This window comes from Propithecus coquereli, unplaced genomic scaffold (genome assembly GCF_000956105.1).
Source record: "Propithecus coquereli isolate 6110/MARCELLA unplaced genomic scaffold, Pcoq_1.0 Scaffold193, whole genome shotgun sequence".
In the NCBI taxonomy this organism is placed as follows: domain Eukaryota; kingdom Metazoa; phylum Chordata; class Mammalia; order Primates; family Indriidae; genus Propithecus; species Propithecus coquereli.
Window position 1 is genome coordinate 3,368,923 of NW_012144190.1, and position 11,681 is coordinate 3,380,603.

The window sequence follows — 11,681 nt, forward strand, 5'->3', positions numbered from 1 at the left end:
ATCCTCCTGCCTCAGCCTCCTGGGTGGCTGGGACTACAAGTGTGAGCCAGTTCGCCCACCCTGAATGGATTGCTTTTTAAGAGAAAAATGAATACATTTTAAATTTTAAAAAGAAGCTGGAATAATTGGACATCCATGTGCAAAGAAAGAAAGAACCTGGATCTATACCCAATACCATATTTTAAAACTAGCTTAAAATGGATCAGAGATTTAAATGTAAAATCTAAAATTATAAAACTTCTAGAAGAAAACAGAGGACATCTATGTGAATAGTGGTTAGACGAACATTTCTTAGATATGGCATCAAAGCATGGTCCATAAAAGAATGGATTGACAAATGGATTTCATCCGAATTGAAAACTTATGCTCTGAGAAGACACTGATAAGAGAATGAAAAGACACACCACAGACTGGGAGAAAATATTTGCAAAGTGAATATCTAATCAAGGATTGGTACTGGGATTATGTAAGATAAAGAACTTTCAATGCTCAATGATAAGAAAACAAGTAAGCTAATTAAAAAGAGAAAAAAGGGTCAGTCACGGTGGCTCATGCCTGTAATCCTGGCATTCTGGGAGGCGGAAGTGGGAGGATCGCTTGAGGTCAGGAGTTCGAGACCAGCCTGAGCAAGAGTGAGATCCTGTCTCTTCTAAAAATAGAAAAAAATTAGCTGGGTATGGTGGCGTGCACCTGTAGCCCCGGCTATCAGGGAGGCTGAGGCAAGCGGATCGTTCGAGCCCAGGAGTTGGAGGTTGCGGTGAGCTATGATGATGCCACTGCACTCCAGCCTGGGTGACAGAGTAAGACCCTGTCTCAAAAAAGAAAAAAAAGGAAAAAGAAAACATATGTCCACATAAGAACTTGTAGGTAAATATTCTTAGCAGCTTTCTTCATAATAGCTCCAAAGTGGAAACAATCTAAATGTCTATCAACTTGTGAGTAAAGAAAATATAGTCTTTCCATACGTACCAGGGGATTTTACGGGGCCATAGAAAGGAATGAAACTTTGATACAAGCTACAACATGGATGAACCCCGAAAACATGATGCTGAGTGAAAGACACAAAAGGCCACATATCGTGTGACTCCAGTGCACGAGCTGTGTAGAATAGCAAATTCACAGAGACAGAAAGCAGATCAGTGGCTGCCAGGGGCCGGGGGAGGGGACATGAGGGCTGGGAGCTGATGGCTTACAGGTGCGGGTTTCTCACTGGAGCGATGAAAATGTTCGAAGAATTTTCATGGTGATGGACACACAGCTCTGTGAACATGCCAAAGCCCCTGGATTGTACGCTTTAAATGGGCGAATTTTATGATATGTGAATTATATCCTAAAACTGTTACCAAAGAAAAAAAACCCTGCATAGAACTCTATGCTAAAAAGGGTGAATGTAGTATTTTGAAAATTTTTAAAAATATTTTGAAAAAATATAAACAGTCAACTGGATTAACCCCATTATTTTAGAGAAGAGAAAGCTGAAGTCTATTTTTTCTCTCACTGAAATCTTCTAGAAGGTTCTCTCTCTCTCTTTTTTTTTTTTTTGAGACAGGGTCTTGCTCTGTCTCCTGGGCTAGAGTGCAGTGGCATTATCATAGCTCACTGCAGCCTCTAACTCCTGGGCTCAAGTGATCCTCCTGCCTCAGCCTCCCGAGTAGCTGTGGCTACAGGTGAGCACCACCACACCCGGCTAATTTTTTCTATTTTTAGTAGAGACAGGGTCTCACTCTTGCTCAGGCTGGTCTCGAACTCCTGACCTCAAACCATGCTAGGATTACAAGCTTGAGCCACTGTGCTGGGCCCAGAGGGTTCTCTTTGCTCTTTGAATAAAGTTGCTGCAGAGCCTCACTTTGGCTCCAAAGGGATGTTTCCCATCCATCCCTCCCTCCACCCCGGGCTCACTGACCTTCTCTTGCTCCCAAAAACTCACCACAGCCCTCTGCCTCAGGGCCTTTGCATGGCTGTCCCTCTGTCTAGGGCACCCTTCCTCCCCCATCACCATGCAAACCCCTCTGCATCCTCGGGTCTCAACATGAACATCTCCTCCCCAGGGAGCTTCCCCTCCTGCCCTAGACCCCATCTTGTCACCTACGTTCAACATGCCCTGCTGGGACCTTTCCTTGCTGGGATTCACCCTGACTCTAATTATCCAGTAATGTCGTGAGTGTGTGTTTAAATAAAGCCTGTCTACTGCAAGGAACTGACAGGCCTTGCTCTTGGTCACCGAGGGTCAATAAGTAGCATTTAAATGACCGAATGGGGACAATGAAGATCATTCCCTCCCTCTTTCCTTCCTCCCCTCCTTCTTCCCCTCTTTTCCTCCTTACTTTTCTCCTTCCCGCCTCCCTTCCTCCCTCCCACCCTTCCTTCCACAAATATTTATTAAATATTTATCATGCACCAGGCTTTGCTCTAGGCTCAAAGAATACAGCAGCTCTCAAGACAGACTGAAATATTTGCCCTTCTGGGCCTCATTTCCCTGGGAAACTGGGAATAAATCAACAAATAAAAATATGACACAGTGGCTGGAAGCAGTAAATGTTATGAAGAAAAGTAGAGGGCGAAGGGGACAGTTAGGGACAGGATAGGGGTGCATTTCAGCCAGGGAGGTCGGCAAGAGGAGGGAAGCGTGAGCCAGGCACTACCTGGGGAAGGTGCTCCTGGGAGTGGGGGGCAAGCTCACCCCGGTTCTGAACATATCCACGCCCCCTGTCTCCCAGTGTACCCTTCTCATCTTCTGTCCCCCCCCACTCCCCCCAGCCCCCCACGCCCCCAGCCCAGCAAGTACCTGACTTGGGGTAGGTGACGATGAAAATGTCGTCGTCTCGCACATCGGGGGCGTTCTCGGTGAAGCTGATGCTCTCGGGCGAGTACAGGCCGACGGGGAAGGGGATGCCTTTGTACCTGAAGTATTCACCTGGCAACTTCTGGCTATAGGAGGGCGAGGGAGACACCATGAGGGAGAGCAAGGTGGTCGGCGAGGGGCCCTCAAACCCTGGCAGGGGGCTTCCTCCCTCTGAGCCTGGCTTCCTCATCTGCAAAGTGGGGGTGGCTCACTGACCCCCACAACAACGCCCAAAATCCTAAGGATCAGTGATTATTATTATACCCGCTTCAGGGATGAAGAAAGTGAGGCACAGAGAGGTTAAGTGATTTGCCCAAAGCCACACAGCGGGGCGCTTTCCCTACATTTACTCTTGACCCCAACCCTGCAGGGAGATACTAACTCACCCCACATGGTACAAAAAGTTGGGTGCCATGCCCACCCCCGTGCAGCTGCAGAGCAGCAGAGCCCACTCGAGAGACCCAGACTCCAAGTGACTGAGACCGCAAAGCTTCGAGACCCCTCCTGAGCTGCCCTTCCAAAGCCCTGCGATGTGTTCTTGTAGCCAGGCAAGTGAGTCCAAATTTCCAATGTGAGATGTTCTAAGAGCAATTGGTTAAGTTTACAGTTTCCTTCCATCCCAGTCTTCCCGGGGGCTCCTGTCTGTGGCATGGGAAAGGGATGGGGATTTGGGGGGCCCGGCTAAGGGGAAGTGGAGTTGGGGATATCTTTTGCTGGGCTTTTGGGGGCTCCTTCTGAGGCCTGCAGTCACTTCTGTGTATAGTTAAGCTACCACGAGCTGGCTGGGTGCAGGAATTGCTTCCAGGAGCACTGGTGGGACACAGGGACACGAAGGTGGGGACATGTCCGAGGGGCCCAACACCTCCTCAAGTATACGGTGGAAGAGGAGACACAGGTTTGAGGTGGGTGCAGCCAGAAGCTAGTCTGTTATTTTTCTGGGACGTTTGGAGGTAATATCAGCTTTCAAAATGAAACAATTTGCTGTGATTTCTTTCCTCCTTTGGAATAAACGTTCCTTCTACCCACTGTTGTAGCCATAGGAAATGATTCTTGTTCGCAAGGAGAACTCCCTCCAAATGGTATAAGCTTGAGGCCCCACAAATCTCGGATCTCCCGTGTTTTCCGCTACACTGTTCTACTTTCCATTTTCGTCCCTTTATAGCACACTTAGGACGATAAACTGAACTTAAAAAAGTTTGTGCGTAGGTAGTTTATGTTGTCTATGAATCTCATTTCAGGACAGCTGGCAGACGCCGCACACATCTGTGATATAGAGGAGGCCTGGGCTGGACCACGCAGGTGAGAGTCAGAAACACGATGTTGGTGGAGGACGCGGGACACAGAAGTCTACGCAGCAGGATTCCGACGATGGGAAATTCAAAAACAGGAGAAAGTCATCTAAGGCAGTAGAGGGCAGGAAGGGGTTTCTCCTTGTCAGGGGGGGTGGCTGGGAGGGTAGATGGGGGGCTGTTCTACAGTGTGCCCACTTTGCAAAATTCATTGAGCTGTTGACTAAAGCTCTGTGCATGGCACTCGTGTGAGTTTTACTTCAATAAAACAGTCAGTGAATGAATGCATAAAAAATTATAGGGAAAAAAATACTCTTCCCATTTAAACAAAATTGCTTTAAAAAAAAATTTTTTTTGAGACAGGGTCACACACTGTTCCCCGGAATAGAGTACAACGGCGTCATCATAGCCATGCTGGGATTACAGGCGCGAGCCACCGCACCCAGCCCCAAATTGCTTTAATAAAAAGGAGGTGAGATGTTGGGTCCAGTGAGGTTGAAAACCCTGGTGACTTACAGAGGACTTTTCTGTTAGTTCCTTGTCATCTGTCCAGGTGACAGATGAGGAAACCAAAGCCCATGGAAGGCTTCCATTTGCCCAGGGGGCTGCAGTGTCTTTCCTGAAGCCCTCCACCAGCGTCGGAGACCGAGGGGAGGGGCGTTGTCCCTGACACCTGGGACTAGTTAAGGCTTGGAGCAGCAGGAGGACGTAAGCTGCAGACCTGTGTCCTCTGCCTGGGGTCACATAGCCTCATAGGGTCGTCGTGAGCATGTAAAATGCTCAGAACCATGCCTGGCACAGAGTAAGCACTATATGAGTATTTGTCAAATTTTTAAAAATAGGGATTGCCAGAGGATAAGAATGGTTAAAATAGAGGCTGGCTCACAGCCTGCGTTCAATATATCTGAGCTAAAATTATTATCATTATTATACGCAGTCATAGCAGCTACGACGAGCCCTGCGTGAGCTCAGAGGAGGGGCTGGCTGCCTGGCGCAGGGTTTGGCACACAGTAGGTCTCCAGTAAATTGTAATTACTTTATTTGTTCAGTGATGTCATCAGTTAGCCCATAGGCTGAGCGCGGGAGTGGAATGCGTGATGTCACTGGTTACCAGGCAGGAGTTGTGAGGTCATCAGTTTCCAGGCAGATTAGCAGCTAAGGGCCTGCTCGGCCTTGGCTCTGCTTCCATAGGTCACACGTGCTCTTCCTGTGCCCTGGGCATAGGACCGCACCTCTCTGAGCCTCAGTTTCCTCATCTGTCACATGAGGACAGCAGCAATCTCCGTCTCAAGGTTTTAATCCTACTTGAGGGATTAAAAGGGATAACGTATTTTAAGTGCCGGGCTCCTGATTAGTGCTCTGCTCTGCTAAGCAGAACGAAGCTGTTTAGCATCATTTTGGTCTTTGGTCTGACCAACTGCTCCCTGGGGGAGAAATCTCCCCGGTTTACAGAACAGGAAAACCGAGACGCCAAGGAGGAAAAGGTCCTGTGCCCTGCAGGAGTCCCTGAAGTATCTCTGAATGAATAAACGAATGAGTAGGAGGGTGACCTGCTCATTCCCCTCGCACTTACAGTCTCCAAATTGGGGGTCCAAGCCCCACCCCAGGAGGCCAGGGTGGAACCCAGGGTGCTGGGGTTCAACTGGGATTTGGTTGAAGGCATGAATGAATGTGTGAAAGAATGAATGAAGGGGGTTACCAGGACAAAAGGAGAGGAAAATCGAAGGGCGCTTGTTATATCCTTCCGCCTGCCTCAGCGGTTCTCAGCCCCGGGTGCCGGGTGGGGACTTTAAAGGCTCCCAAAGCCTGGTCCCGCCCCAGGAAACAGCGTCTAGACCTGGCCACACTGCACCCCCCGCTGAGCCCGGAACGACCAGCAGCTCCAGAAATAATTGTCGTGGTGTGGGGGGCGCAGAGTTGGGCTCTATCTGCGGGTGACAAGAATACGGAGGTTCAGGATGGGGGAAGCAGCAAGGATCGAGCAGAGCTGGATTTGAACCCGGGCTGCTGTGGCCCCTCGGCCTTATAGACAGTGTCTTTCCAGGTCCCTCTTTTCCCATGTACCCCACACTCCAGCCACGGCCCACCCAGTGCACTGCGCACTAGTCGCACCTCCCGCTGTGCAGCTGCTGTTCCCCTGCTGGGTGTGGCACTGAGGCAGGTAACGAGGCCCCGACCTGCATCCCGCTCGCTGAATTCCCACTGCGTGTCCTGTGACAGGTGCCATGTGCCTTCTCTCCCCACCTTGTACATCAAATCTGGCCGCAGGGTGACCTTTCCTCTGCCTGGGTCACAGGCCCGTTTTGTTCTCACAAAACATGTCCAGGGTCAAATGCAGCGATCGCTCGACTGGAGCAGAGGAATGAAGGTGACAAACTGAGCCAGCGAGAGACGGGCGGCAGGAACAGCCTCTTGGCAGGTGACTGGCTGGCCCTGCCTGGAGACCCAGGACATGCGATTCTAAGAGGCCCAGCCTCTCCACCCGACCCTCAACCCAGCCTCCTCTCCGTCCCGCCCCCTCCCAGTGTGTCGCTCGGCCCATCTCCCACGGGGCCACAGAGGGTCTCTCTATACCCAATGCTGCCCCCGCTCCTCCCTGGCTCCTCAGTGTCCTCAGGGCATGGCCTGGGCCTCCTTCCTGCAGACACCAGCTGTAGTCACGCCCACTTTCCCCGCTTTCTCCAAGCGTCTGCATATTTCTGACATGCTGTTCCCCTGCCAGGAATGCTTTTCCCACCTCCTCTGTCCACCTCTCCCCAAATCAGATGTCACCTCCTAAATGCAGACCTCCTTGATCGTTAGCTCCCTTGCCCCAGGAGACAGGGACACAGCCTCCTCAGGATCTCGAAAGACCATGTCTGACATTCCTCTGTCCCCCAGGAAAGGGCCTGGCCCCAGCAGGGGAGAAGGGGCAGGGGAGCCACCTTTATGGAAATTCTATGCCAAGGACATGTATTAGTGCAGACTTCTCCCAGAACCCCAGGAGATAGGTAGTGAGAGCACCGCTTCGTGCCGGAAGAAATGGAGGCCCAGACAGGTTAATATAGTTCCCCAAGGGCACACAGCAGCCTTCATAGGAAGTTTCCTTAAATACCTGTCCATGAGCCTCTACCCTTCCCTCTGCCACTGGGATGAAATGTGTCTTTCTCATTCCACGTTTCATCCCCAGTGCCTGACACACAAGAGGCGAGCCCTAAACAGACCTGTCCCCAGTTTGGAGCTCCTAGTGACGGGGGCTCAGTCACTCCTCCAAGCAGCCCAGCCCTCGCAATGGGGAAGGAAGATGGGCTGAAGTTGGTCACACTTGGATTTGAACCCAGGCTCTGCTACCAACTAGCTGCACGACCTTGAAAACACAGCTTAACTTTTCTCTGCCTCAGTTTCCTCATCTGGAGAAGGAGGCCAGGAAGGAACTTTGTAAAGATTAAAAGCCACCATAGCCTCTCGCCTGGATTACCACAGTCACCTTCTCAGCAGTCTCCCTGCTGCCACACCGGGCCCCTGCGGTCAGGTCTCCCCACGTGGCAGCCAGAGGGATCCAGTTAGAACCTGACTCAGCTCTGGTCTCTCCGATGCTCAAACCCTCCTGTGGCTCCTTCTCACTCAAAGTAAAAGCAAAGTCCTCACAGTGACCCACAAAATCGCTCATGACCTGCCCCCGTGTCCTCTTCTGCCTTCAGCTCCTGCCCTGACCTCTTTGCTCGCTCAGCTGCAGCCACCCCGGCCTCCTTACATTCCTCTTCCATTTCAGGCGTGGTGCTGCCACAGGGCCTTTGCACTGGCTGTTCCCACCTTTGTCTTCCATTCAGTCCTGTGACTCTTGCCCTCACTTCTTTGCTCCAACGTCACCCCTTGTCAGGAGGCCTCCCCTGACCACCCTATTTACAATGAGACCCACCCACCTCCTTACCCCGCTCTGCTCTCCTGTCCCTCTGCCGTCTCCGAGCTGCTCTGCAGTTGACATATCACACTACCTGTCCTCTCCGTTTGCGTGTAAACTCCATGAACCCAGGGATTTTTTTTAAAAAAAGAAATGGTTTTAGGTCAGGCCTGGTGGCTCACTCCTGTAATCCCAGCACTTTGGGAGGCCAAGGCAAGAGGATCGCTTGAGGCCAGGAGTTTGAGGCCAGCCTGGACAACATAGCAAGACCCTGTGTCTACAAGAAATAAAAGAATTAAAAATTATTGGAATGTGGTGGCCTGTGCCCATAATCACAGCTACTCAGGAGGCTGAAGCAGGAGGATGGCCCAAACCCAGGAGTTTGAGGTCACAATGAGCTATGATTGTGCCACTGCACTCTAGCCTGGGCGACAAGGCAAGTCCCTGTTTCCAAAAAAAAAAAAGATTTTTTTGTTGGCTTCTTTGCCAATGCATCCGAAACACTGCCTCCCAGCAGAGCCTGGCACCGAGGTGGCCCCTGATCCGTATTTGTTGAAAGAATGAAAGAAATGCTAAATGGCACTCGTTGTCACTGTCCTCCCCAGAACGGTATGCGTCTTAACTCATTTATTTTCTCAACCACACTACGAGGTGGATGGTATTACTGTCCCCATTTTACAGATGAGGAAAATGGAGGCACAGAGAAGGAGGGTCACTTGGCCGATGTCACACAGCTGCACAGGGCACTGCTGGGATTGGAACCCAGGCAGCGTGGCCCCAAAATGTGCACCCTTAACTACCCAGTGCCATGGGGTGGTACCTCCGAGGAGCGCCTCTTCCGGGCGGGGGCTGTGGCTGGCGGGGGGCGGGGGCAGGAAGACCCGGGTTTGACCTCATGTCACCTCTCTAAGTCTCCGCCGCCACCACACCCACCCCTGCTGACGGGCGAAGATTTAAGTCTCAGGGGCACGGTCCCATTTTATTATATATTGCTGGACCTCAAGGAGGCATCGTAATATAATCAAAGCTTTTAAAACAAACCCACTGTCCCTCCCGGGTGTTTGCTCAAGATAAAGGGAAAAGTAGGTTCACACAAGCATCTGTGTGCTCGTGTTTCTAGCCGCGCCGCTCAGAACGGCCGAAGCCTGGGAACGGCCTTCAACGGGTCAGCAGATAAACTGGCCCAGGGAGGAGGCTGGGGCGGGAGGATCTCGAGGCCAGGAGTTCAGGTCCAGCCTGGGCAACAGCGAGCCTCCGGCTCTCAACCCCCGCGCTGCCCCCCGAAAAGGCGGTAGCTGCGCCATGCAAGACTCGCTCCTCGGCAAGAAAAAAGAACAAGTCGCCAGTCCCCAAGACCGCACGGAAGGATCTCAAAGGCACCACGCTGAGCGACAGAAGCCACGCTCAGAGGGTCAGTGTCTGTGTGATTGCATTTTGTGACTGTCGGGGTCCGAATCACGGCCACCGAAGACGCCCACGTCCGAATGCCTGCAACCCGCGAGTCCGCCCCGTCGCACGGCAGGAGGGGCTTTGCAGACGTGATTGTGCCGAGGGTCTTGGGACGGGAGACGAGCCCGAGTTATCATAAGGGCCCTTCTTATCAGAGGACGACAGAGTGTCAGGGCCAGAGAGAGATGTGACAGCGGAAGCGGAGGTCAGAGAGAGATCGGGACAGGCCAAGCAGCCGAATCGCGGGCGGTTGGAGGGGCCGGAGCCAAGGAACGCGGGCGGCTTCTGGAAGCCGGAGAGGGCCCGGAGCTGGGCTCCCCCCAGGTCCGCAGAAGGAACCAGCCCTGCTGACACTTCACTTGTAGCCCAGCGAGACCCATTTGGCACTTGACCTCAGACTGGGAAAGAAGACAGTGGTGTCGTTTCGAGCCACTCCATTTGTGGTTATTTCTTACAGCAGCAACAGGAAACAAATACAATGACATTTTTGCAAAGAAAATAAATAGGGACAGAGAGTAGACAGCTCAGTGGCGGCCGGGGTTGGAGATGGGGGGAGGGCGTGACAACAGGGGACAGTGCGAGAGAGTTGTCTGGGGAGATGGAACAGCTCTGCATCCTGCTTGTGGTGGAGGTCACACAAATCTCCACGTGTTAAAATTCCTAAAATTCCGCACCTCTCCTCCAAAAGGTAAATTTACCATATGATTATATTTTTAAGAGCATCGTTCATGGAAATAAATGCTTAACGCCCATGAGCCATTATGATGACAAAATGTCAGCTGGCCAGCGTCCCTCTTGGCCACCTAGGGATGTGCAAAGAGGCAGCTCCGGCCTCTGCCACGGTCCCACCTGGGACTGGTGGTTCTCCAGCCCCATCTGGCCTCCTGTGGGGGATGGAGCAGTGCAGGAGGCACACACAGGGGTCTCTATTCCAGGGACATCCCAATCTGGTGCCCAAAGTCAGCATTAGGCCTTTTTGCCTGAATGGAGCAAATTCATTCCTTCACCCCACAAATACTTACTGAGCACCTATTATGTGCCAGGCGCTGGGGACTACGATGACAGTGAACGCAACAGGCAGAGATCCCCACTGCAGCCTACGATCTGCTGAATGATGAAGTTAATAGCTAATGTCTGAAATGCAGTATAGCAGAAGGGGACAGCATAAAACAGAAGCCTCTGGGGGTTGAAGATCGTGGAGGCAGGGATGCAATTTTATTTTATCTTTTCAGAGACAGGGTCTTGCTCTGCCACCAGGCTGGAGCGCAGTGGCACAATCATAGCTCATTGTAACCTGGAACTCCTGAGTTCAAGCGATCCTCCTGTCTCCGCCTCCCAAGTAGCTGGGGCTACAGGCATGCAACACCATGCCCAGTTAATTTTTCAAAAAATTTTTGTAGTGAGGGGTTTGCTAAGTTGCCCAGGCTGGTCTTGAACTCCTGGCCTCCAGAGATTCTCTCATCTCGGCCTCCCAAAGTGCTGGGATTACGGGGGTGAGCCACCACTATTTTAGATAAATGGAATCAGGGAGGGCCCTCTGGGGAGGTGACATTGAGCAAAGACCTGAAGGGGGGGAGCGGAGGAGTGGCGTGTGGCTGTGGGAGGGAACAGTGTATGCAAAGGGGGAAAGGGTCAGGGGGCGCTGGGGTCTGTTGGGGCTGGAGCTGGGAGCCCTGGGCTCCCGTGAACACCCACCCTTCCAGGGGCATGACTGGGCACATGATGAGTTTCTCTGCAGCCAGCCGGCTGTGCTGCTGACTCACGCCCCGCAGGCGCCTGTGGACAGCTCGCCTCTCTCTGGGGAGCACTGCCAAGACTCCCCCAGTCTGTGCGGGGCTCAGCGCTCCTCACTCCCAGAACACTCTGTGCAGTGCCCTCCTCGCCTCCTGACCGGCCTCCACTTGGAGCCCATCCTGGCAAGCGTCCCCAGCTCAGCCTCGGCAGGATGAATCACCCTTGGCCGGAGCGCAGAGAAACTCAGCCAGCGTGTGACTGGCATAGAATCTTTGGGAGACCATTTGGCAATGTTTAAATGACACATGGCTGGCTCCTTCTCCCCCTTCCCAGACCAGACCACCTTGGCTAGAGCGAGTGACCTCCCAACCCCATGCACATTACCACCCGTCTCAGCATCCTGTTTGCTTCTTCCTCGGCCCTCTTAATACTTAGTAACTATCTTCTTTGTCTGTTGCCCTTCCTTTTTTTTTTTTTTTTTTTTTTT

The 11,681-nt window shown here is 52.2% G+C and overlaps 1 protein-coding gene across 1 annotated transcript in view; it reads right to left on the reverse strand.

Annotated features, from left to right (window-relative positions):
* SULT2B1 (sulfotransferase family, cytosolic, 2B, member 1) overlaps positions 1–11,681 on the reverse strand; it is a 47,960-nt gene that overhangs the window by 26,801 nt on the left and 9,478 nt on the right. The window contains exon 2 of the mRNA XM_012643031.1: positions 2,786–2,928. Coding sequence (XP_012498485.1) covers positions 2,786–2,928 — 143 coding nt within the window. The remainder of the gene's footprint in view (positions 1–2,785; positions 2,929–11,681) is intronic.